The following is a 27,057-nucleotide window of genomic DNA, read 5'->3' as shown; positions in this document are numbered from 1 at the left end:
GAACACTGTTGAGACATGTATTTAATTCTTATGGATCGATTTTTTATCATAGTGGACCGAGAAAAACTTGGGTTTACTCATTCGTCGAAATGGTAGCGATACGCGGAACTGCGAACCTTCCTCAGCCCGCATTTCCAAAAGGAGGACCTTTATTACAAGACTTGACAATGTTGCTTGGAGCTGTGCGGGCACTCGTGCACTGATTGTATGCCTGAGAAAATGACGTCACAGCTTAACGCGACGCTCACTGTTCGCGAGAGCTATCAAATCCTGCCATAGACGACCGTCGCGTCGCGTCGCATCGCGTCGCAAAATTTTGCTCGATTCGAAAAATAAATAAATATTAGTAAGTGGAGTGGGCAGTAAAAAACTGATTGTCGCGGGCTTCATATACAGGGAAGAGTGCCATATGAACATTCGAGAGAGGCCAAATTTCCCTTGATAAAACATGTAATTTTTAAGACATTCATCCACATTTTTCCTTGAAATTTTCAGATATTTTAGATTAAAGTGCGTACAAAATTGGCTGAAAATTTGGGGGGAAAATGTTCACAAATTTCCCAGTAATTTCGATTTTTATCGATGGAAACTTGACAACGTCAAAATGCTCATACGGCGTCCTTCCCTTTTTCACTTTGGGTAAAAACCCGTACTCAAAATTGTCAATACTGCAATCATAAGAACTCGCTAGGTTCGCTATAATTAGAAAAAACTGGTTAATATTGCATACAATTCCTACACTAAGGAAATGCAATTTCCCGCTTTAATTGATGCAACCAGACTCATAGATACCTGCAACTTAGTAAAAGCCACTTCCAGAAGCGGATCCAGCAATTTGGCAACGCCGGATTTCCTCCATTTAAACCTATGTCAAGTAATCGATTCTTGTTGGAGCACATGGCCCTTCCAAAAATCGATACATTTCCATAGGTTTAAATGGAGAAAAACAATGTTGCCGATTTGCTGGATTCGCCAATGGCCACTTCAAGACTGAAAAATTTGCCGTATGTTTCAGATGAATGGGCCAAAAAGTTGGAGAGCTACCGAGACTGGTTTATGACGGAGGGTTCTGTCAAAGCAGACGAGAGTAAACGCCCGGGAAAATCGAATCTGCAACAAGACCTATTCGGAATTGAAGGATCCTTCAGGAAGATCAACATCGATTAGTCATCGACGCTTCCATCAATCAACACAGATTCCTCTGAGTTTTACAAAAATCAATGTGATAAAGTGTGCAGTGTCAGGAAATCGGAGGAAAGTTCTCAGATTCCTCCGAGTCTTACAAAAATCAATGTGATAAAGTGTGCAGTGTCAGGAAATTGGAGGAAAGTTCTCACGACTTAGTTTCTGATGATCTCAGCAGAGGGCCCGTTCATAAAACGGACTATCCCAAATAGCGTTTCTCAACGGAAAAATCGATATTTATTTTGATTTTATCGGCAATAAAATCGCGATAAGTGGCGATTTAATCTCGATTTTATCGAACCAAAAATTGCGTTGTATAGCAATTTTATCTCGATATATCGCAATTTTTAACGCGATGGTATCTCCATTTATTGCTACTGAAATAATCGCGATAACCTACCTATAAAATCGCTATTTATAGCCATCACTGCTACTTGGGATTATCTACAAAAGCGGGCTGATTATCGAAATCGATAGACAAAAATATGGACAGAGGCGAAAAAGAGAGAATTTGGCGATCATATTGGTTGAAAAGGGTGGTTCTCATAGGCAAAGGGGCGACTGATGGACTAACCACAGGGTCCCTCGCGGATTGGCACTAGCTAGTCTATTACACACCTTCTTTGTACAATGCAACCACCTTCTTCACCAATGGGATCCCTCCATATCTTATTTTGTTAATCAATTTTTATAACCAGCCCACCGGTTCTTTTTTAAAATTTTCTTTTCCTAAAATTTGTTCCTGAAGAGCAAATATCAAATTACATCATCATGACTATTTAATTCAGAAAGCATCAACTCCCATCGGAAAACATTCGAAAAATCTGAAGGGATTATTATCATTTTAAGTAGTTGGAGAGATTAATCCGCCTGGTACTTACCCAATGTCTGTTCCTGTCATCCTACTTAACATCACAACCCAAGAAGTCATACATTTATAACATCACACATCGTCGCCTCTGACGCAAGGGCGAATAGCCTGTGTCACACTATCAAAGCTACCCGTCAAAATATCAAAGTCAGGTGTTCTGATTGGCTTGCTCGATGATTTGGACCAATCACAGCACTTGACCTTGATATTTTGATGGAGTATTTTGATAATGTGACACAGGCTTACCTCAATTTTCGCATGAACCCCAGAAATCATGGATTTATATATAAAACAGGGTTCACGCGTGTGACGACAATAGGGCTTATCAAATAAAGTCCTTCTTCAAAATGGACCACTTGACAAGGTACGAATTTAAGCGATCTGATACATGTTTCTTAACCAGAATTTCACGTGGAAAACGATTCACACAACGAAAATTACGGAAACCAACTCCTAACGAAGATATTAACGTTTTTATTTCACATTGGTTACGAGGAATTTGAACTGCCCGCTCACAAGAAACTCAAAACTCTACGTGAGTCAAATCGCCCAGTACAACGGTTTCAGCAAGCTTCTCAATCGAGCAATGTTCATTTCCCATCATGTGTTGTTCAAACTATTAGCAATTTGCTATAACTGAGCCAAAGCGTCAAGATTAAGGTTGCCAGATTTTTATATCGCAGAGACTGTCATGATAACGTTTAGCGCGCGATGTGAATCACGTAGAGCATTGTGTTTTCATGAGCGGGTGGTTTGAATTGACGCATTAAGAATCATTAAATATCTTCGTAAGGAGTTGATTTCGGTAATTTTCGTTGTGTGCATCGTGTTTTACGTAAAATTTTGGTTAAGAAACATGTATCAGAATGCTGAAATTCGTACCTTATCTAGTGGTCCATTGTGAGTTTGAAAAATCGTGAACAGAAAATATATATCCATGGAAAAACTGTGTAAAAACCTTTTGTCTTTGTTTAGAAAATTTCAAATTGGATAAATAACGGCGATCTGTTCACATTTTATCATGATTTCGTGTAAACGCGGATACTATGAGGACCCTTCATGATGAATTTCTTACCGGAATACGTTAATTTATTTTTTTTAAAACTATGATTAAATACTAAGTTTGTGATATCTTTGTTGATGGTTTGTGCTCCTATTATCTTTTTTGTGTAAATAGTTTTTGTTTTAATCAAAAAAATGTCCTTATGATTTATCTTTAACTCTGATTTTGCTTTTAAGAATGTATGTATACTAGATTTATCCGAAAATAAACGTTTTCCTTCGGAATCAAAATGACAAATGTTTCCTTTATTTTTGGATACGAGCATAATGACAGAATCTTCACGAGGTTGTTAAAACTGGCCAGACATTTCTGTAGGTAACTTTCAATTATATCAAAATGCAGAATTTGAATTCTAGCATAGGATAGTTCTGTTAAGACCCAAAGAATTTCACGGAGAAAAAAGCTTATTGGAAAAGAAATCGTAACATTGTTATTCATCGTTAAAAAGGGCATAGGCACGGGCGACAAAATTTTAACACACGATTGACACGGGAGTCAAAAAGTAAGTGGCATTTTGAAAGACGGTTAATCAAAATGTTGTACTTTTATCTCGATCATACCGTTTAAATCAACGTGATTCAAATCAACCATTAAAACTGTCAAGCTGTTTGGAAAATGGCTGGAGTTAGGTTTCCCAAGGATTTTTTTCGTCCACCAGTGCTATCGATAGTGTAAGTCGGCAATCACATAACTTAGTTTGCGACGTCGCAGACTTCCTATCATACTTTACTTTTTCAACGGAAAACTACTCAAAGGCAATTCTTTAAAACTGCCGTGAGTTTTCTTCTCTGAACGAAGAAAATTCTGCAAAAACTTCAAGGAATGATGTCAATTTGTTCCCCTTTAAAAAAATAACATTGAGGTGGAGATTTTCAGACACCGCAAACGAGTTACGTGATTGCGGACTTGCGCCGTCGATATGGTAGCAGGTACCTCGTATTTTCTTCACAGTATATGCCCTCTACAACCAACAACACCGCTCATACATTGATATCCACCTCCAAGCAAAATCGAAAAACTGACATGTATCAATAATAAAAAATGTAAATACTCTATACAAATTGACAACGCTACATATGTGATTACTTTATAATCGAAAGTGTCCCATCAAAGAGTGTTATTTGCGGATAATTACAGTCCGGAGAAAATTACACTCTTCGCAAGACTGCCAGCGAGCGTTCAGTAGCAGGCGTACAAATTGAATAAAAGACACAAAAATGACAAGCGTTATTGCTTCACACGCAATTTTTCGTCAAAATAATGCGTCCTCCTCAAGATCGAAACGACTAGAAATAGCAATTTTCGAACCAATCACACAGCACGCTTACATAAATGGGCACTCGGATAGATTCATTATTGAGGCACATTGTAGGGTTGTAATCACCAGGCCTGCGAAACGGACTGTTGTGGTGCATTTCCATGTCATTACTGCGGTGAAAGAAGGATGTTATGGTAAGAAAAGTTCTGCGTAAATACTCATCATTTAAATTATTGATAGAGGCGTAATTATTGGAGGCCTAAAATTCAACTAAAATATAAGCGAGGATCCGCGCAAATTATTAATTATTAACAACAGAGTGAAGTCATTAATTTGATTTCAATGAGAGGAATAAACTTCAAAATTGAAGAATGAGAAGAAAAACAACATAAAGTAGCTAATTAAAAGTACGAGGGTCGGCCAGAAAGTAGGTTCACCCATGCAATATCTCTTAAACTACGATGGACAGAGAAAATCTGCACAAATCGCTCAAAAGCCACTAATCTCAGCTTTAAAACGCGATATGAAGCTGAGAGTAAAGGCTTCTTAACGCTTGTTGCTGAATTTTTCTATCTATACTAATTTAGAAGATATTGAATGGGTAAATTTATTTTTTGGACGACTCTCGGAGGTTGAGTCGGCACAAAAATGTCCAATTTGTTTCCGCATAGTTACTCACATAAATGATCAATATGCAGTTCCTAGCTAAACGCAGAATTGAGTCCCTGATCTGCTCAACGGTCGTTCTACAAATGACCTAAAGATGGTACCAGGTACCATGTTCTAATTACAATATTTTCAAGTGAAATAATTTTTTTCAATGACTAATATTTATGACCTTCCACGTAAAAAGAGACCTGCGGCCAAAAAGCTTCAACATTGAGTTACTGATACAACAAGCATGATAGAATGGATCGCATTAGCAAAAATGGGCCAGCGCAATATAGTGTTTTCAAGGTCGTGCAACTTCTTATTTTCTTTTAAAAATCCTTAATATATGTACAGTATTAAAAATCAAACAATTTTTTTCCTTCAAAATTAACAACTTCTTTGGTGAGAAGTAAAACGTATTTGCTATTCGAGGGGATATTCTTAGATAATTACGAAGACTTAACATTTTTACAACACTGCAATCGCGCTGGTTTCTAATTGGTAAATGCTACCCAAAAGTCCGCACAAATATGTTTAATGCGAAAATTCATAGTTTACGCAAAAGTCAGCTTGCTTCATGAGTATTTTTCTTCGTTCCGCCCCCATGTCACTTGCTACGTTTTAGATGCCCACTTTTCCATATTTGGACCGCATCTAGTAGAAAGGAACCGAGCCACATCAGCTGTTGCCAAATTCAACTTGGCAATTTATTTTTTTACAAGAGCACGTTTGAGCGGATTCCTTTGAAACTGTTAACGAATTTGCTTCGTACTGTGCAGACGATTCACTGACATTTTCACAAAAATCCCCACAACCATTTTCACGTAAAAAATTAAATTGCCTAGTTAAATTTAGCGATTCGGCTTGGTTCCTTCCTGTTTAACGCGGTCCAATTTGCATTGACTTTCACTTGCAGTGACATTTCCGCCTTTTTTTATGATCCTACGTCTCAATCAAAACTTATCTGAAAAGAGGAGTCTCTCTCCCTCCAATTGAGCGCTTCCGCAATGGTCTTCCAAATCAGTCGTGAGACGTCGAAGGACGTGGAAAAACCTCGCTTGCGATATTACACGACTTTGGATCTCTACTCCGATGATGATAAAAATATCTACCTGGAGAAGACTAAAGTTAGCTACATGTCTCTGTTCCTTCTGGGCTTCATGCCTCTTACGTTCAAGAAAACAGGTAAGTATCGGGAGCTAGCTACCTTCTTTGTAAGTGGCCAAGGGCCATGGTAGGTAAAACGAGCTCCGAAGATCCCGCTTACAACAATAGTAGAGCCACAGAATGAATTATGATTTATCGGTACTAACTCCAGAGTTATGCACATTGAACTGTAAAAGCCTATCTTCTTCTAGCCTATTGTGTCGCACAAGAGGACGAGGACGAGTGTACTTCACAAATTGATACAATTCGCACAGCATTAATTTTCGCGTACATCCGTAACTCCTACTCTCACATTCAATGATAACGCTATCACTGAATTCCTTATTTCCGGCCTTGAACAACATAATAAAACAACAACACGAGTGTATTTATACCCACGGATGCCTTGTGTTCTCGAAATATAGCTTTTCGTCAACCTATCAATTTTGAGGAAGATGACAGAATAAATAATGTATCAATAAAAATACCTAAAAACTCACTTGCACGAAATAATTTCACTTGTGGGCGCGTTTCGAGGGCTCGGAAATAAAAATATTAGGTGCGAGTTAGATTTTAAGTGATTTTATTGATCATTTGCTTGCGCGAATCTCCAAAAGTTGCATTGACCAAATAATGTGTACCAAAAATTTCCATCAAGGTTTATCGATTGCACGCAATCGGAAAACCTTGCAATCCTTCATGAATGTTCGGTGGACGACGGAAAGATCCTACGAGTAAGTACCAGGTGCACAATGACTTTGGATCACACGACTCCAGTGTGGGAGGTGAAGTATCACGCATATCTGAAGGCGTTCCGACTGGTGACAACAGTTCGTCTTGACCCCCCAGAACGAGTACCACGAGAATACATCAAATAAATTCGCATCTTCCCGCCATTTCTTTGAGGACTTAGGTCAGGATCTGCCAAGATACGGCACATTTCCAATTATTCGAAATTATAAGAGATCAACTTACAATGAAAGGACTACATTCTTCACCCCTCTTACAGAATGCGAAGAAGCGGGAATGTGTAAAATATGTATCCGAACGCAGAACTTACCTGAAACAGAAAAAGAAAACTAAAAATGTTAGTAAGGCATAAATAATTGATTAGTGAATGATAAGAAATTAATTAGTAAGCAAGGTGCATTCACGCTGTTAATAAAAATATTAGTACAACATATTGAATCAGTTGTTTTCATAAGGGAACAAGTCCATTTTTGCATGAGCCTTGGCTTGCATAAAACTCGTTGAGAAATGGATCTGTTCCCTTTTGAAAACAGGTGATTCAACACGGAGAAAAAAAGCTCGTGCGTGGAACCCGAAGTTTAGATCATATGGATCTCTGAAGTTTTCAGATTGAGCATGTGAACACTTGAAGTCTTGCTGTCGAGGTTCGGATCACACATCTGAAACTTCAGTTCTTACATCTGAAGTACTTCAGATGTGAGAACCGAAGTTTTTCGGATGTCAGAACCGAAGTTCTTCGGATGTCAGAACCGAAGTTCTTCGGATGTCAGAACCGAAGTTCTTCGGATGTGAAAACCGAAGTTTCAGATGTGTGATCCAAACCTCAGCAGCTGGACCTTAAGTGTTCGGATGCACAATCCGAAAACTTCAGAGATTCATATGACCTAAACTTCGGGTCCCACGCACGAAGTTTTTTTCTCCGTGAAATATATTCTTTCTGAAAAAGTACGGCGGTGGTACTGACCGTCTGCCTATAATTATGAATAGTTATTCAGCTTGAAAAAAAAGGAATGGTGTCTCGGTGATAACAGGACAAGGCGAGCGCGTTGAGTACAGAGCAACATCCCGGGAGTCGATATACTCGATGGTGGTTTTGACGACGGCTTTCTGCATCCACGCCTTCACCGTCGTCAACAACGTGACTCGGATCAAGGAAGCCAAGAAGTTCAACGACGTCTTCACCGCGCTCTTCGACTCCTTCACGACGGCGCCTCTCATCTCGAAGTTCCTCTCGTTTTCTCTCGAAATTTCCCGCTCGCGCGCTTTCATCACCGATTGGCACATGCTTCAAGTAAGTATCCAAAATGGACCACTAGACAAGGTACGAATTTAAGCATTCTGATACATGTTTCTTAACCAAAATTTCACGTAGAACACGATTCGCACAACGAAAATTACTGAAATTCACTCCTTACGAAGATATTCAATAATGCTTGATGCGTGAATTGAAACCACCCGCTCATGAAAACTCAATATTCTACGTGATTCACATCGCGCGTTAAACGTTATCATGACAGTATCTGCGATTTAAAAATCTGGCAGCCTCAATTTTGACGCTTTGGCTCAGTTATAGCAAATTGCTAATAGTTTGAACAACACATGATGGGAAATGAACATTGCTCGATTGAGAAGCTTGCTGAAACCGTTGTAGTGGACGATTTGACTCACGTAGAGCTTTGAGTTTCTTGTGAGCGGGCAGTCCAAATTCCTCGTAACCAATGTGAAATAAAAGCGTTAATATCTTCGTTAGGAATTGGTTTCAGTAATTTTCGTTGTGTAAATCGTTTTCTACGTGAAATTCTGGTTAAGAAACATGTATCAGATCGCTTAAATTCGTACCTTGTCTAGTGGTCCATTGGAGGATTTCGGCTAGGAAGGACAATGTCCCATTCTGTTAGACCAAACGAAACCGCGAAGTAAATAAACCCTACGTGAATGATTCCTTTTGATTTAATACATATGAGCATGTTCCTTTCAGCGGTAGGTCCGATTTAGCTACATTTTCAGGCTAAAAAACTACTATTTCTGGCTCATTTTAACAAGAAATGTACAATTAGTTTCCTCATGCAGATTGAGACATAGGGTCAACTCATAGAGAAAAAAAAAGAGGTGTTTGCATTTCGGGCATCTTGGAATTTGTTTGATGATGTAGGTCGGTACGGCGACTTTTATCATCGATTTTCTTGGAAATGGTGTGATTTATGGAAAAAAGTCATTCTATAAAAAGTGCTTGACAGTATATTATGAGTTGATTTAAGTAAAAAAATCGGACTTTATGGTCCGTTTTTCATACTTCAAATTCCGGATATCGCTGGCCAGGTTGTACCGACCTACGGTCACAGGGTAGACAAACCTCAAGATGCAAACCCCTCCTTTTTATTCTCTATGAGGTCAACTAAAAGCGGAGACGTAGAACCGCGCATCGGCGGTTTTGGGTCAACGAACGTAGGGCCGCATTATACAGCGGTTATACGTTCCTCTGTATGGGTGTTCACGTAAAAATCGGAAATGGTGCGAGGAGTTTTCAATTCGCCTTCAGCTGCGTCCGCAGCAATTGTTGTTTCAAATATGTTGTGCGTGCTGATCTCAGTTAATTACATACTTGTCTCTTTGAAGGCGTTTAATGTGCGAAAGTAGAGCACCCAGTTGGAGAACAACAGAAGTGAGATTGAACGAATCGATTAATCCCTACTTCGTCCTTTCTCCGACAGATTGCGCTACTTGTGCACATAAAACGCCTTCAAAGAGTCAAGTATGTAATTAGCTGAGATAAGCACGCACAACATATTCGTAACAACAATTGCTGCAGACGCAGATGGAGGCGAATTGTTAATTTAAAAAAAATAGTATGATAGGATAGGGAGTCTGCATGTAACGAAAGGGTATGTGTTCGATCGAAATAAATCGAACGAAATATAAAAACGTGAACCGATCAACACAGATTCCACGGACGAATAAAAAAGACAGCTGATCAAAATCAGTAGAAAACTTGTATTCAGGATGAAAATTTCAAATTGCGGTATCTCAAAATTAGGATCAGCCAAGATTTTGATTTTCCGCGATTTCAAGTTCACACGTACCATAGACTCACCTCCTGCAAACCGTTTGAGGGTACATTTTTGTCGCATTTTTGTTTTGCTTCACGACCACTGTGTGCATTTGTCGTTCTAAATACCCCCTAATTTAATCCTTAAATGTTGACAAATTAATCTTTATAAACGCGGCAAAACGATTTCAATTATTCCGGAGCTCCGATTGTGCTCGTGATATACTCCCCGGAACCCTTTCATCGGGCTCATTGGTGAAATTGATAGACAAAGCGATAGACAATAGGGCAGAAGGGAAATAGGAGCGATCCTATTAATTGAAACGGATGACTGTTACATACTAACAGGGAAAATTTAAAGATGGATAACCTATAGGGTCACACGTGGGTAGCCGTTAATAAGTCCATTACTTGCCTCTTTTTTCCACTACAATCAATCACTTCTACAAATAGGATCGCTCTATTATCCCGTCGTCTTCTTGGTCTATTGCTTAGTCTATCAATTTTAGTGGCATCGCCTGGCTGTGCGTATGGGCAGCGCAGCGTCCAACGGGAATGGACGGTCATGGCGAGCCGCCTATTTTCTTTGCCTTGCGTTTGAGTCTCCACGAAATACGACTTCCAAGTGGACTGCATTTTGCAATTTGGACCTATAAATTCTGGCTCATCTGAAAAAACACTTATGTGCATAGGAAAACTAATGACACATACGTTGTTTTTAAACCGGGCCGGAATTTATAGGTCCAAATTGCAAAATGCAGTCCAAGTGAAGCACGGGAAGTCTGCAGGGTGGAAAAATTTCATGAAAAATAAAATTTTGAAATTTACGTGAAATATTTCATGAAATTACAGGAATTAATGACAGATATTGAAATACATCGGTTCCTTTTCAAATGTAAAAATCGTGACTATCTAAAAATGAAGAATTTCAATCTCAAAAATTCGTTGATTTTCCGTAAAGAATCTTAAAAAATCGATATAACCGATCGATTCATCGACTCGACAACATTAAAACTCCATTTTGCGTGTAAAAAATAATTAGGAACCGGTGTGTATAACATGTGGAAACAACGATAACAACCCCGTAGACTCAAGAATTCAACAAGAAAATAGCGAAAAACAAGGCTGGAGTTTGACCCCCCCCCCCCCCCCCCAATACCTCGAAAACGGTTCCTATACTCATCTTGAATTTTTTCCTGAGTTTTCTGTTATTATAAGCTTCCATTTAAACCTTGGATTGATGGTCGAATCTAATACCGAAAAAGGGGCGAAAGTCAGCCCTTATTTTGGGAGGCTCTTTTGAAGATCAGCCGAAATTAGGGGTCTCTACCTACAGAAGTCTCCGGCGACAAGGATGGGATTTCCGATTTCTGTTCATGATGACTTTTATTTCGCCTGTTTTAGATTCATTACCAGCGAGTGACTGGAAAACGCTTCAAGACCATCTTACAACAATTCGAGAGAACGACGTACATGACCCACTTCTGGTGCACGTTTATACCATTGTGTCTCTTCAGTGAGCTGAGATTTGCCAAAAAAATAACTTGGAAGAGGGTCGTCGAGCAAATATCCTACACGTACAACGCAACTTGCGCATGGGAGCTGGCTGGATTTTGGTACGTCAACACTCAATGCCTTCGGCTCATTTTAGAGGATTTGAAAGCAGAGGTCAGACAGGTAGGATATCCACTCAAAGTACGTCTATTTTCATTGTCTGCGAGAGAAAACACCTTGAGTTCAGGAATAAAAATGAAATTACTCAGGTAATAACATCGTTGCAATAACGAAACATATTTTCCCTTGAACCAACCGTAAAACCGGGCAAAGAATCAGAAGCGCCTAATTGATACCAAAAAAAGTCAAAGAAAAGTTCAACCCGATATTTTCGTTGATTCTATTTTCTCTGTTATTTTCATCACTAAAAAGAAATTGAAAATCATCCAAATTTCTGATTCCTTGCAGTTAAGATCAGAAGCGGACTGGGTTCACGAAGCGGCCGGGAAAATTATATTTTCACCGGAAAACATGCAGGATTGCAAAATCTTTACAATCCTGCGGTCCTAGGATTGCAAGCTCGCGGTGTGCACTATTCGGAGAATGTGTACACCGCGGTAAGTTCGGCACCAAGAAAATACGGCTTTTCAACGAACTGATTGAGAGTGTGCACCGTAGGATAGGCGCAATACATGAAGTATCCTGCAGATTTGTAAGGCGCTATACTATCCGCCGCGCGCACCGTGCTGTACGCGCAATGCATGAAGTAACCTGCGGTCTTGTAAGGCGCTACTATGCTTCCCGCGCCGGCCGCACTGTATTTGATGCGACTTTTACGTGTAGGCTCCCTCGTTGCTCTGCAATGTAATGGCGTGATCGTTTGGACTACATTTTGCGATTCGAAACTACAATTTCAGGCTCATTCGTCATTCGTGCTCATTCAGGCAATTCAATTTTTTACAAGAGAACGTCTGTGCGGATTCCTTTGAAAGTCTTCAGGAATTCGCTTCGTACTATTCAGAATGTTCACCGAAATTTGCACTAAAATCCACACAATCGTTTTCATGTAAGAAATGAAATTGCCCAGTTTGTGGCAATAGCTGATGTGGCTTGGTTCCTTCCTGCTGAACGCGGTCCATTTTTCTCTGTTCATGAATGCGAGTTTGTTGAACAGAGGTTGCTGAAAGAATCGAAGACGACGGCGAAGCACACGGACGACCTGCGTTTCCTGTGGCTGAGCTTGAGCAGCCTCGTCCAGCAGCTGGGCACCGTCTTCGTCTTCACGCTCGTCACTCGGATCTTCGTCATGAGCAGCATCTTCCTCGTCTCCGTCTACTTCGCCTTCGCGCCCAGCACCATCCTCGAGCACCAATCCTTCGACGGGGCTTTCAGATATCACTTGAAGCTGGTCATCCTCTTCTCCCTCCTCCTATTCTTCTTCAACACCGGATACACCATCCGAAAATGCGTGAGGGCCCTTCACCAATCACACAACGCACAAGCAGGCCCGCCACAAGGGGGGGGATACTGGGTCCTTGGTACCGGGGCCCGGGCCCTGGAGGGGCCCGTGACGCAGGTGACAAACCACTACGAATTCATGTGTAACCCTTGTCTCGTAGGAAAAAGTGAAAAAATTACCCTAAAAATTCCGCAAAAGGTGAATAAAGTTTCAAAAACACGCTAGGGCACTATAAAATTTTTCTCACTTTTTTAGAGATTTTCAAGATTTTGAGTATATGCAGAATGATATTTTTAGTAACTGTGTTTCGTTTTCTTCCGTTGTCGGATGCTAAGAGGCTCCTTTCTGGGCATCCTCGACTTCAATGGCTTAACTCCCTTGCCATAGACGTACGAAAGGGGAGTCCAGGGGGGCCCGGCTCCCCATAGAATTGAAAATTATCATCTGCCTCCTCAAAAAAAAATTTATAGATGTTTTGAATGCAACAATTCGAAAGTTTTTGGTGCTGAAAGTAAACAAAAAGGCGTAATTATTCTGCAGAAATTGAAGGAAAATCTCCATCATAAGAGCTTCATAATGCGTCCAAATAGATTTAAAATTTCAAAAATTTCCCGGGGGAGGCCCCCCCGGACCCCCCCCCCCTCCATAGGCTAGGGGCCCGGGCCAGAAAATTGGTACCAGGGCCCGAGATGGGATGTGGCGGGCCTGCGCACAAGAAGACGTATTCCTATCAGACACTGGAAAAAAACACTTTGTATCTAGAATCCAGACTCTTAAAAACATCGACAAGAAAAAATACTCTTGATTCAATCGGATTTTTGCTTAAATCAAGATCCAAGCCTCTTAATTTGAGCGGATTTCCTTTGGATTTAAGCAAAAATCTGATTGAATCAAGAGAATTTTTTCTTCTCAATGTTTTCAAGAGTCTGGACTCTAGATCCAATGTATTTTTTCCCCCCAGTGAATTCATTTCCGCCTTTTAAAAAGTGAGGAGTTACGCAAATTCAATCTCAACATCGACAAGGAAAAATACTCTTGATTCAATCGGATTTTTGCTTAAATCAAGATCCAAGCCTCTTAATTTGAGCGGATTTCCTTTTGATTTAAGCTTAAATCTGATTGAATCAAGAGTATTTTTTCTTGTCAATGTTTTCAAAAGTCTGGATTCTAGATCCAATGTGTTCTTTTTTTTTCTAGCGGACAGAACTATGTGCAGGTGGGAAAGATGAGGTGCGCTCGTCAGTGCTCGGGCCATAAGAATGAATGGGAATGTAAAGCGACAGTGACGAAACCGCAGCCGCGCTGCTCCCGCGGTCTGTAACTCATGAGCCCTGTCCACAACGCTCTAGACACATGCCCATGGCTCATACACTTTGCACATAGTTCCGTTTGACAGAATGTAAAATCCCGCTCTTTGAATTCAGCAAACGGAATTGTGAGGCAACCGAATGCGACACCCATGAGCCATGGGCATTAGAGTACCTTTATAGACAGAGTATGGCCATTCGTATCTTTTTGCTACAGGAAAACTGTTCCGCTCTTTGATTGGTCAACGAGTTTTTAGGCTTCATGATGCTCTTAGGGCCGTAAATAAACAAACAAGATGGCGACTCACCGTAACATCGATAAGAAGCTAAATTTGACACAAATTTCAATTATACGGCAGTAACAATTTAGACTAGCAAATCTACGAATAACACACGAAAAAAACACGAAAACATTGTTAAATCGCCTTTCACCTTTATCACGGGAGGATGTAAGATGTGCATAACCTCCATCTTGCTTGCTGCTAACAGCCATCTTCTTTGTTTATTTACGGCCCTAAGAGCATCGTGTCAGCCTATTCGCTCGCGACCAATGAAAAACCGGAACAGAAATGGCCATACTCTGTCTATAAAGGTACTCTAATGGGCATGGGTCTAAAGCGTGGACAGGGCTCATGAGTTAAGGACGAGACGCGGCTACGGTCACTGGCGCTTCATATTTCCCATTCATTCTTACGGCTCAAGCACTGACGAGAGCACCTCATCTTTCTCACCTGCGCCTACTTCCGTTTGATAGAAATACGTCCAAGTGATCTCAAGCTGCTAGATGCGAGGCCAGAACTGCCGTGCTATGGAAGAATGCCGTATGAGCCTTCAGGCGTTGCCAAGTGATTTACTTCTTGCAAATCACTGATTTTCAGGAAAATTTTAGGACATATTTCTGCCAATTTCTCGGATAATTTTGTTCGTAATTTGATCTAAAGTGTCTTAAAATTTCACGGAAAAATATTCATAATTTTCTTCAAAAATGAACATTTAATCAAAGGAAATTTGGCGACTCTCGAATGCTCATTCGGCGTTCTCCCTTGACACAGAAATAAATTCCCGCGGAAGCGTTAAAGAGCCTGTCGAAAAAAGGCCTTCGTATGCCTCTTCTTGAAAATACACGCAAAAGGGTTCGTGCAAATCTATCCCAAACAAAACTTTATGACGCGATAATCTTCCAGGGGGAGTTTCAGCTCGAGCTCGAAACTTATTTTGGCTACACAGCATTGCAAAGTGTTTTATCACAAAAAAAATTCGACTTGGATCTTCATTTAATGTTTTTCTGCAGCGGTAAACTGGCTGTGGTGGCAGTCAAGCCAGGCAAAAGTGGTCTGGGACACCCTGTATAAACTTTGTATTACGACTGATTGCTGGATCGCGGTGCCAACAACTGTCTGTAAGACTGTAGGTTTACTTTCAAACGGCTATCTAATGTGTTCCTCTTCAGTAAACCTTGCTCGTGACTTATAAACTATTGCTTGCAGCAGCGATAATATTGAAAGTTTGTACATAACACGGACTATGCAGAGGATGCATTTTGGAAAGTATGAAATTTCTGATGTGCTGCACCTGACTTAATTGCTACTTAACAAAATAGAAAAACTGATAGGTTGCCTGCGTATTTATGACGTACATACATCAGACCCATTAAAGTAAAGGCCGTGTTGAATTTGAGAAGAAGCGTAGCTAAAACCATTGGATAAGCTTTAATTAAATCCTTTCTTTCTTTTTTGTTTTATTACTAGGCTACAGAGGACTTCCAGTTGCAGCTTTTATTCATTCGACCGACTAAAGAGCAACGGATGGCTGGTTTTGAGGTAAAAGCTGCCAAAGTATTTCAGAGAAATAATGAACAGCTATATCGAATAAAAATTCTGAGATAATTTAAAACAGCGAAAACCAAGCAAGCTATGATATAATTCTTCAGAGATTGACCATTTCAATTCTGAACTTAAAAGCATTTTAATCAAAATGTTAGCTCTCACTCAACAGTTCTAGGAAAAAGCAACCGAGCAAAAATTGTTGCGTAGTTAAGCAGATTTTTTTGGACAAACAAAGACAATTGCAGAATAGTTGACGATATTGAGAATGAGTGGTTTTCCTCCACTAAAAAAATTGAATGGGCTAAGAAGTTTGCAAAGTTTTCTATAGCCTCACCACAAACGTACGACGTCTAATTTTTTTCCGCTAAGTAATAACATCTTAATAAAAGAGTATTAATGAACCAAATTCAAATGAATTCTCTCTAAATTATTCCGGTTGCATGCCGTTCAAGTTAAAGACCCATTATTGAAAAGAAAATGGTCAATGAGTCACCGTACCCAGCACCAAGCGCTTTCTTTTCAAATGGAACAGAAAGGTGAATAACAATCCACGCTGTGACATGAGCGCGCACCGTGCTGTAAGCGCAATGCATGAAGTATCCTGCAGACTTGGAAGGCGCTACTATGCGTTCCGCGCCAGTCCGGGGCCGGCCGTACTGTGTTTGCTGCGATTATCAAACTTGCGGCGTCAGCGGTTTTCAACTTGCGATTTTGAAGTTTTTCTAGAGTTAGTTGGAATTATTGTCCTTTCAAATGATGAAACATTTCATAAAAACCGATCTTTCTTCTCATCAGTAGTATATTTATATAAATAATATTAAATAAAAGCATGCAATGGAAGCGACTTTTACAAGTAGGCTCCCTCGTTGCTTAGCGATGGATAATGACGTGATCATTTGGACTAATGTTGCCATTCGGAACTACAATTTCTGGCTCATCTGTAAAAACTCTTGTGTGCATGAGGACACTAACGGTACATAGGTTGTTCCCAAACGAAGTCAGAAATTGTGGTTCCGAATTGGATAACGAAGTTCATTTGATCAATGAACCCTTTCGAAGGTTAGGCTATGGATTCGACGAAGCGAAAAATAAGGATTCGATCGAAATGAGTCGATTGAAAAGTAAAAACGTGAATTGATCAAAAAACGTTTATTATTGTAACTTCACCTGCTGTTGAAAATAAAATAAGACACCGTATCAAACACCAAACGCTTCACTTTCAAATAGAACAGAAATGTGAATAACCCTGCGCTATGACTTAAAACTTGCCGTGTTTGACTTAATTTTACTCTCCAGTTTCAGATCAAAGTATTCCTCCAAGCTCTCCGATCTTTTCCTCCGATTGTGAGCGCATCTGGTCTCTTTACAATCACGCGAAAAACCTTTTTGGCGGTAAGACACAACATTTGGACACAAATGACTACTATTTAAACAATCACGATACTAATTCCGAACATCACAGGAACAATGGATGAATGAAATTTTCACACACAAGGAGCGGATTAAAGCATATTGTAGCATGTTTTCTATTCACAATGAGCCGTTGCAAACTTTCGCTAGAGCAAAAATAAGAGTTGTCTCTACCAGTTAATGTCTCAAAAATCACAATGAGCGCTTTGGCAAAGTTTCAAAGGCACTCCAAACTTCACAATCTGCGTAAGAAATCTGCGTTTTTATGGGCTTCCCGCATCAAAAGCGATACTACGGCACAGGTGAACATTTCGTTAGAGGTGTCGTTCTATCCAACCCGTGTGCACTAGGATGCTACACAATATTCAACATGACCGGCACCAATCCGCCGAAACACATTTGCCTGGACGAGATTCTAACCATTCGTTAACAAACCAACACAGCAGCGTGTTTACATTCACGATTTCTTCGCGTTGATAAAAAGATCCGCTTTGGTTGACCTTGTGCTCCCGAATGCGATTTGCGCACAGAAGCGTGGGCTATGTTGGGTACTGCTATTGCGAAAAGGTTGGACGGAACGACTCCTCTAACGAAATGTTACCTGTGCTCAAGTATCCTTTTTGAAGCGGGAAGCTAAAAAACCCCGCAAATTTCTTGAGCAGACTATGAAGTTAGGAGTGCATTTCATACTTTGCCAATGCGCTCATCGTGATTTTTGGGACATTTACTGATAGAGACAGCTCTTATTTTTGTTCAAGCGAAAGTTTGCGACAGGCCCATTAACGCACAGAATGATTGAACTATCATGAAGTTCAAAAATCGACTCTGAGAGGATATAATGGATCATCATGATTAATAGAAGTTAGATTAAAAAAAAAAAAAAAAAAAAAAAAAAAAAAAAAAAAAAAATTGCCGCCGGTTGTGTGATTAGTGCTCCATTTGAGCACTGATAATAGTACACGTTCATATGAAGCTGACGATTCGAGTTTGACTTCCTTCTGCGTCAATCAAAATTACTGTACGTAAAATTTTGAAAACAAAGCGTGAAATGTGTTGCTATGATCGGTACCTCGTCGAGTCGCATATTCTGAAGAATTAAACCTCAATTTTTTAAAAAGAAATGCGAATTGTTTGCTTTCTGTCAAGGTGGTTGCTTTGGGGAAAAGAAAGGGTAAAAATATATTTAATCGATTTTGACAAATGACCGTGCTTCAAGAATGATGAAATCTCAAAACAGCGGCTAAATATTTATGAAACGTAAAATTTGAAGAGCATCGATGCATTTGAACAATTGGACTACATTTTGCAATTAGGAACGATAAATTCTAGCCCGGTTTAAAAACGACGTATGTGTTATTATTTTCCCTATGCACATAAATGTTTTTTCAGAAGAGCCAAAATTTATAGTTCCAAATTGCAAAATGCAGTTCAATTAACACATCATTACAACATCGTCACCTTTCGGCAAAAGTATCACAAGCGCCGTGCGACGTTTGAACATTTCCACCGGCATTTTATTTTTTTAAAGAGAAACTAATCAAAAAAGCTGTCCGAAAATTTTACCGACAGCACGAAAAAAAAATTCAGTGAAATTTTCGAACAGATTCAAACAACAATTTCTCTGTGTTAAAATATAATGGCGGCGGAAATTTTGAAACGTCGCATGGTGCTTGTGATACTTTAGCCGGAAGGTGACAACATAATGCACTATCAATTGTCTAGTTCTTACTGAGTGCCTTTTACCAAGAAGGAACCTGATTGAATCAAGCGATTTTTTCTTTATTCAATCAAGAGAAAGTTTTCGTGGCGGCAAATTTGAACCCATTTTTTCCCAGCGTAAGCAGAATTTGTCTTTAACTTGATTTCAGATCTTAGCTTCAGCTTTGACAAACTTCCTCATCATGGAGCAGTTCAAAGTGTCAGAGAAGGAATGCCAGGCTGCCAAAAACCGCACGCATAATGCGACGGCTACATGCTGAGCAATCATTATCCACCACCAAAAAATGTCGATCGTCTTTCAATCAGAAAACTTGTTGGCGTCAAGCTCCTCACTAGTCAAAACAGTACTATTGTCGAATTACCATGGGATAAAATATATTTTTAGATCAAAATATGTTTTTGCTTACAGTGTCATTTTTACGCTTTTTCTTCTGAGCTCCGCAGCGAGGAGAACTACGGTCTGCACTACGTTACCTTCCGGCCAACGTATCGCAAGCGCCATGCAAAATTCAAAAATTTCCGCCGTCATTTTATTTCTTTACAGAGAAATGTTTTGTAAAATCTGTTTGAATTTTATTGGCCGCACAAAGAAAATTCGGTGAAATTTTCGGACGGATTCATGGAACAATTTCTCTGTAAAAAAATAAAATAAAATGGCGACGGAAATTTTTAAACGTCGCATGGCGCTTGTGGTTCTTTGGCCGGAAGGTGGCGGAGTTCTCTGGCTCTCCATTTTAGCTTTAATTCGTTGAAAAACTTATTTCCAAGCGCAGGGGTTAAACCCTATAGTAAATATAAATGGGGTCCGGTCCGTCTATGATTGAGCTCTGATTGAACCCGCTTTATGGGATCCAAATTAGCGTCAACTCGAGGTCCAACATAAAAAGAGCCTCGACTCATTTTTATCACGGATGACAGATTCACATAGCAAATTTTAAGACTCTTCGAAGAGCTCTGATTGAGGAAAGGAAGGCCTTGTGAGCATTCTTTAACGGTTGCCGGTTCATCTTTCGAGAACTTTCACTGGTACAAAAAAAAATTAAATTTCTTCCTGCCTTGAAAATGGAAGTTTTTTCTTTCGATACCTTTTTTCGTAGCTATCATTTGGTAAGAAGTCAAAACTTTAAACCACACGCAACGACACTATTAACCATTTGCGGAGTCTCCGTGGCAGATGGGGGGGGGGGGGGGGGCATGCCGGAAAAAGTGCATGAAATGAACGTATTTAAAACAAATGGACCTACATCAATATTATGGCCTGAGCCCTATGTTCCATAAGAGTACATGCAGGACAAGGCCCTAGTTCCTTTTAACTTTAGTGCGGCCAAATGACCTTCAAAAATGTATAGAATTCAGGGGGTTTTCAGTCTATTTGGAAGATTTCCTGGGATTCAAGGATCTGAAATTCGGAAATAAATTCAAGTATATCCAAGGACTTTTCAAACACCCCGAACCCTGCCAGAGATATGAAGGACAGATGTTCATGATTTTTCATGAAAGTAGTTTTCATTCCAAGAGTCGTGTTCTACGTAAAATTCTCGCGAGGAATCATGTAGCAGAATCCTTGCGTTTGTAAACCTTGTTTAATGGTCCATTCGATTTAAAAAAGCAAATGTGGAGAACTTGCCTAACTTTTCTCGAAACGAATATTTTATCGGGAGAAACGAAGCAACGTTGGAATGCCCATACGGCGTCCACACACAAAATGAGCTTTTTAAGCCCCATCATTCGATATCACGATTATTGTAACGCGAGTTGGAATAAACGCTCCGAACAGAGTGCGGCCGACGTGACACGCATATTAGCGCCTGCAAGACTGCATGAATACTTCTCGCATTGCACCAAACGCACATTAGCGTCCACAAGACTGTAGGAATACTTCACGTACTGCGCACTGAGAAAAAACTATGGCTTATAAACCTATTAGAGGTAAATATGGAACACCACTAATAGTAGTACCTCTACATATAATAATAGCACATATACCTTAGTTATGGTACGGGGTACCTTAATTAGGTACAGAGACCTTAGTATGGTTCACAGACCGAGAATCATTAGTTTATTTACGACTATTATAGGTGTTCCATATTTACCTCTAATAGGTTTATAAACCATAGTTTTTTCTCAGTGCGCGCTTTAATCTTAGTAATTCCTCGGTGTCAGAGTGTCAGACCCACCAGTCCCACCACCCAATATCCAACCAGTGTATAACGCGAGCCTGCAATCCTCGAAGGATCGTGGAGATTTTCCTAATTTTTGTTTACTTTCATCATCAGAAATAACTCATTGCTTCTAGTAGCTATAAACAGGTCTTTATGGCAAGATGAGCTTTCTATTTTCGAATTTTTGGAGTAATTTTTTAATAATAATTTATTTTAATAATTTCCCGTTTTAATAATAATGTTAATAATTTTATTTAACTTTTTAGTATATATTTTTTTAAATCATTTTCCGTTTTCTTTTCGTCGCAAAAACGCCTTCTGAAGGCGCGGAGAGTTCGTTGGGGCAAGGGGCCAAATAACAATTTTCCAACTAATTTTGCAACACTCACCCCAGTGAAAACTGACCATTATCCAGGCTTACTGACAAATAATCAATAAAATCACCTTAACCCCGTAAGCTCTTACTGATGCTTCTACCCTGCTCTCATTGTATTCTGTTTCTGGACACTAAATGGCGTTGGGTGGGCGTGTGTTCATTAAATTAATGCTTCTCACGTTTGATCAAGAGATCGTGAGCATTTTCACGCACATTTACACAATTCTTACACAATTTACACACTTTTTCCCATTGTGTGGGAGTGTCTATTAAGTCTGCCTACGAGAGATCATCCACCTCGATTTATTCTGATCTTGACCTTGCAAAATTCAAACAATCTGAGGGGTTACCGATGACGACAATGAGGGCGCGGAGGGGTTCAAATACACCGCAACTTTAAATATCCGTGGCTGTTTCACTTGCAGATATTTCTAAATACTTTCTTTGTGACGGAGCAAAAGGATAGAAATTTGAAGGTATATTATTCAACACCGCAATGAGACCTCATCTCGTGTTCGAGTCATTCATTCTAACGCGTGGTATTTAGAATATGATTAATTTTTAATCAGCGATTGCGTTATACTTTCTAATAAAAGACGCGACTTCCTTCAAGAATTGAAACTACATTTTCTCCTGATTTTACTAGTCCGCTATGGACTATCAAAGATTTTATACATTTACATTATATCATTTTGTATTCTTATCATATGTTTTAAAATTTCGAATAACATGCGGATCGTGTCCAAATCGCAATGGTACATTCGAGATTCCACTATACTATTAACTATGCTGTATTGATAATTTGAAAATCTTCGGAGAGCAATTGCCCGGTTTCGGCGCGATTAACCATGCGACTGATCTACGGAAAACTGAATTGAAACGCATCGATTACATGCAAAAATAATAAAAATAATTCAAAATGCATTTTACTCTTGAAATCCATGAACTTTGGATAAACTTTAGAAAATCTATAAAAACGGCGCCTTCTAAAAGATGAAAGTTTCTACCATCACCTTCGACATTCCACGAGCGAAACGTGTATGGGATAGCTTGGAAGTATCTCGATGGTCGGACAGAAATCGCTATTACGACGCGACTTGTCTTATACTCAAAGCGATTCTGATCCTTGGAATATCACCTGTGAAAATAACTGCAATAGGTAAGCGTTTTGATAATTTGACATATATTTACTTAAACAGTTAAACATTTCCGTGTCTATTGCTACTTTGGGTTAGTTATAGTGTAGGTCAGCCAATTCGATTCGCTTACTCAATACAATGTTTTGTTAAATTAACCTAAGACCTAGGTTACTCCAAGACATCTGGTGACAAACTCTTACGCTGTTTGAGTGGCTAGCGCGATATGCGATCCAAATTGACTCCTGACAGTTTGTGCCCAATTTTTAACGAGGTTGCAATTTTTCAAACCAGAAATTCGGTCAATGTAACCCAAAGAAAAACTAACCGAAAATTTTTCAACCGCACGCTTGGGTTATATTGTGTTCTACTCCCTGTATTAGCGTAAAATGCCGATTACTTTTCCTAACCATTTATATGATTTTGCTTCATTTTTAATTTGGTTATGAATATGACACATCGTTGTGTTGAAATTAAAATGGTTAACCCTATTAGGTTTTACATATAGCATTTCACACATGCGTGAAAAGTTAGGATAAAAAGGCACTCATCCTTTTTCCCTCCTGGGAAACCTGCGAAATAATACCAGCTTCGGCTTTGAAAATTTTCAACTTTAGCCTTACTAGTGAGGAGATGTTACTTAAAAAGCTCGAAAAATTCATCATGCCGGAAAAAATATAGCTTTTTGTGGTTCTCTAATAGTTAGAAAAAGTAACTTTGTGCCCTTTTGCAACACATTTCACTAAGATTCCTCTCTATTTAATTAATCGAATTCGCGCTTCCCGTGACTGATCACGGCCACCTGCAGTCCGGGTGCCGCGGACGACTTTTCGATTAATCTTCTAAGAAGACAAGAAAACTCAAATTTGTCCGACAATATCGTAAAAAACTGTATCTTTCCAAAAAGTTTTTTTGGACCGCGTCCCAGCAGAAAGGAAAACAGCAGCACATCAGCTATTGCCAAATTTAATTGGGTATTTTAATTTTTGCGACAAAACAGTTGTGCGGATTTTTTTGCAAATTTCAGTGAATTCTTCGCACAGTTAGAAGTAAATTCCGTGAAATTTTCGAAGGAATCCGCACAAACGTTCTCTAGTAAAAAATTATATTTTTCCCCAACAAATCGGGACCAAAAACTAAAAAGTAAGTCAAAACATCATTGATTAAAATTGAATCGCGCGCCCAGTTAAATTGGACAATAGCTGATGTAGTTTGCTTGGTTCTTTTCTGCTGAAGGCCGTTTATTTGGGCAAATACAGGTGAAGCTGAATACTCGTTGTGGTCGAAAAGGACCGGATGCTGCATCCTGCTCCTCGTTTTGTTTTTCTACTACGTCTCGGCCATGTTCCTCCAGAGCGCCGCGACGGTGGCCAGGCTATCCTACAACTTCGCCACCTTCACGCACAATTTGGTCCCCTTCATGGCTCTGTCCCCCGCTCTGGTCAGCCCCTTCGCCACGTGGATCGAGAAAGAAGGAGTAGTCGACTACATCAACGCATGGAGCCATCTCCAGGTCGGTAAACACACAAACGGTATATTGGGGGCCCCGCCCAAAAATTCAAACAGAAGCGAATCCATCAATTTGGCAACACCGGATTTCCTCCATTTATAATCCTATAGTAAATGATCGATTCTTGTCGTAGCACCTGGTCCCTCCAAGAATGGATACATCTCCGCTGATGTGCTAAGAAAGAACGCCGTATGAACATTCGGAAGTTGTCAAATTTCCTTCGGTGAAATGCTTATTTTTAAGGAGATTTATGAGTATTTTTCTTTCAAATTTTCAGGAGCTTTGGGTGAAATTGCGGACAAAATTATCTGAAAAGATTGAAAGAAAAATATTCATAAGTTTACCAGGTAATTTTTGTTTTACCGAAGGAATTTTTGGCAACACCAGAAGGTTCGTGCGGCGTTTTTTTCTTCGCGCGGCAGTCCGTAGGTTTAAGGTGGATTTTCAGCTTTTGTGCAATGCATTCTGGGTATGCTCGATATATCTCAAATTTTAAGCTTTCGGTGAATTATTTTGGGAAAATCTGAATTTCAAACTAGATAAATCATTGAAGAATGTTCGTGCCGAAAGTCATCCTCCAAAATCTCAAAATAAACCCAATAGTACTGTTTCAAATTAACCATCGATATCGATACATTGAAATTGGTTGCAAAATGGAAACATAATTTTAGCTTTATTCAACGATTTTTGAGGATGATTTTGAGAGATTGATTTTAAGAGATGATTGATTGAAGAGTGTGTAAACACTTCAAAATCATGAGTTCAAAACGCTGACTCCGCGAGTTTAAATATCAGAGCCGAACATAGATCAGAGCAGCGCAGCGTGCTGCCAGCGCGGAACGCGCACTGGCGCCTACAAACCTAAGGGGATACTTCACGCATTGCGCAATGCTTGAAGTATCCCTTTAGGTTTGTAGGCGTCAGCGCTAACCGGTCGCCCGCTGCGCCGCAGCGTGTCACGGCGCCTCAAGCAACTATTTCACAACAGAGGAGTTGCACAGTATCATACGAAATTGAAGGCGCTCCAACATATTAAGAATGACCAGAATCCTTTAAGAGGACGGAGCTTTCCTCGCAAAATAAATCGAGATACTACGGCACAAAAAGAGAGCGGTACTCCAAAAACGCACCAAGTCCTAGCATCCATTTTTAATAACGTTTAGCATAATTTTTGAACTTCATTAGGGAAAAAAATGACTCAATTTAGACAGAAACATTCTTGAGTATGTTCATTTTGCCTCGGATATTAGTACCAAGAGCCCCGCCCCGTCGCAAGATTACAGATTTCGCTGAAAATTAATATTTCATTGGAGGAAATTTGGCAACGTCTGAAGGCTCATGAGGCGTTTTTCCTTAGGACGGGAGCACTGCACTGCTGTGCTAAGGGAAAACGCCGTATGAACAATCGAGAGTTGCCAAACTGTTGCAAAATGGAAACAGTACTTTTGGCTTTATTAAAATATTTTGAGGATGATTTTCAGTACGAATATTCTTCAATGATTAATCTTCAGACTGACAATTAGATTTTCTCAAAATAATTCACCTGAAGGTTAAAATTTGAAATAAATCGATTTTACCCAGAATGCATTGCGCAAAAGCTGAAGATCTACCTTGAATGGAGAAAATACAATGTTGCCAATTTGCTGGATCCGCCAACGCAATCAAAGCGATGTGATCGGGTGCAGGCAAAAGATAACTGCTGAGGTCAACGCTACATTTCTACGGCTATTACTAATCCGTCAGAGTTACGCAAGATAATGAAATAAAAGAAACGAAAAACAGAAGAAAACAGAAACAAATCAAAAACAAAACGAAAACACGTCAGTAAATAACTATGCTAAAACTTCTGTCTCGGAGAGGGAATATCCACCTGCAAGAAACTTGAGACGTCGACCTGCTCCAGAAAGTCACACGTCTAGGTTACCAATGTCACTCGTCCAGGTAGCTTAATTACTAGGGTCGCTTCACTTTCTTCCACCTATTTGCGTAGCATAGCTTACTGGAAAAAAAAGTTACGGGCTATATAGACATACCGTCCGATCAAGGCTCAAAGGCCGAAAGGTCCGAGTGCTGGAGCCGTCGTTTCAATTGCTCCGGGTGCTAAACCACGTTGGACGAGATGGAACGCGTTTTCTCTAGGTTTAATTTGAAAAAAAAATAACCATCGAAAATACCTCTTATTATCATCATCCATGCACCAGCCTCTTTGCCTAAAAAACCAAAAATGATTTTTCTCTTTTCTATTATCCAGGAGCGCTACGAAAGAATTACACACTCGAGGCTTGACCGGATCTTCGAGGGAAGTCGGAAATTCTGCCGGATAGGAACAGTGGTGTCGGTTCTGACGCCAATCTTGACTGGACTTTGGGCCATCTACGGTTCGCTGCTTGAAATTTACAAGGAGACTCTCCATTTTCTGCCGCTAACTTACACCGTCATGCAGAATTACTTGCTTTTCACTTTTTGGCTCATCAATGTCCGTATAATGTCCAAACTCATTCGAGAGTACGGCAAGAACTTTGAACAGGTACACGTTCATACTTTCTTCATAGCATTTAAAAATTACCTAGCATTAAAAAAAATCCTTACTTGCTGTGTGTTGTTTAAGGTATAAACAACGTGCAGCAGCTGAGCCAAAGCGTCAGGATTGAGGCTGCCATATTTATATACCGCAGAGAGATGGTAACG

The 27,057-nt window shown here is 39.8% G+C and overlaps 2 protein-coding genes across 4 annotated transcripts in view; one reads left to right on the top strand and one right to left on the bottom strand.

Annotated features, from left to right (window-relative positions):
• The window catches only part of LOC109041617 (retinol-binding protein pinta), a 36,062-nt gene extending 32,713 nt beyond the window's left edge, over positions 1–3,349 (top strand). For both annotated transcript variants that reach the window (XM_019058005.2, XM_072302345.1), the window contains exon 6: positions 1,016–3,349. In XM_019058005.2, the coding sequence (XP_018913550.1) occupies positions 1,016–1,167 (152 nt within the window). In that variant the 3' untranslated portion in view covers positions 1,168–3,349. The remainder of the gene's footprint in view (positions 1–1,015) is intronic.
• The window catches only part of MKP-4 (dual specificity protein phosphatase MPK-4), a 181,495-nt gene that overhangs the window by 89,932 nt on the left and 64,506 nt on the right, over positions 1–27,057 (bottom strand). The window contains exon 9 of one of the 2 annotated variants that reach the window (XM_072302344.1): positions 1,880–7,234. The exons of the other annotated variant lie outside the window; for it this stretch is intronic. The gene's annotated coding sequence lies outside the window, so the exon portion shown is untranslated. Of the gene's footprint in view, positions 1–1,879; positions 7,235–27,057 lie in introns of those variants that run through there. 2 annotated transcript variants of the gene reach the window in all.

This window comes from Bemisia tabaci, chromosome 7 (genome assembly GCF_918797505.1).
Source record: "Bemisia tabaci chromosome 7, PGI_BMITA_v3".
Taxonomy (NCBI): Eukaryota; Metazoa; Arthropoda; class Insecta; order Hemiptera; family Aleyrodidae; genus Bemisia; species Bemisia tabaci.
The sequence above is the reverse complement of the archived record's forward strand: the minus strand, read 5'-3'. Positions and strand labels throughout refer to the sequence as shown.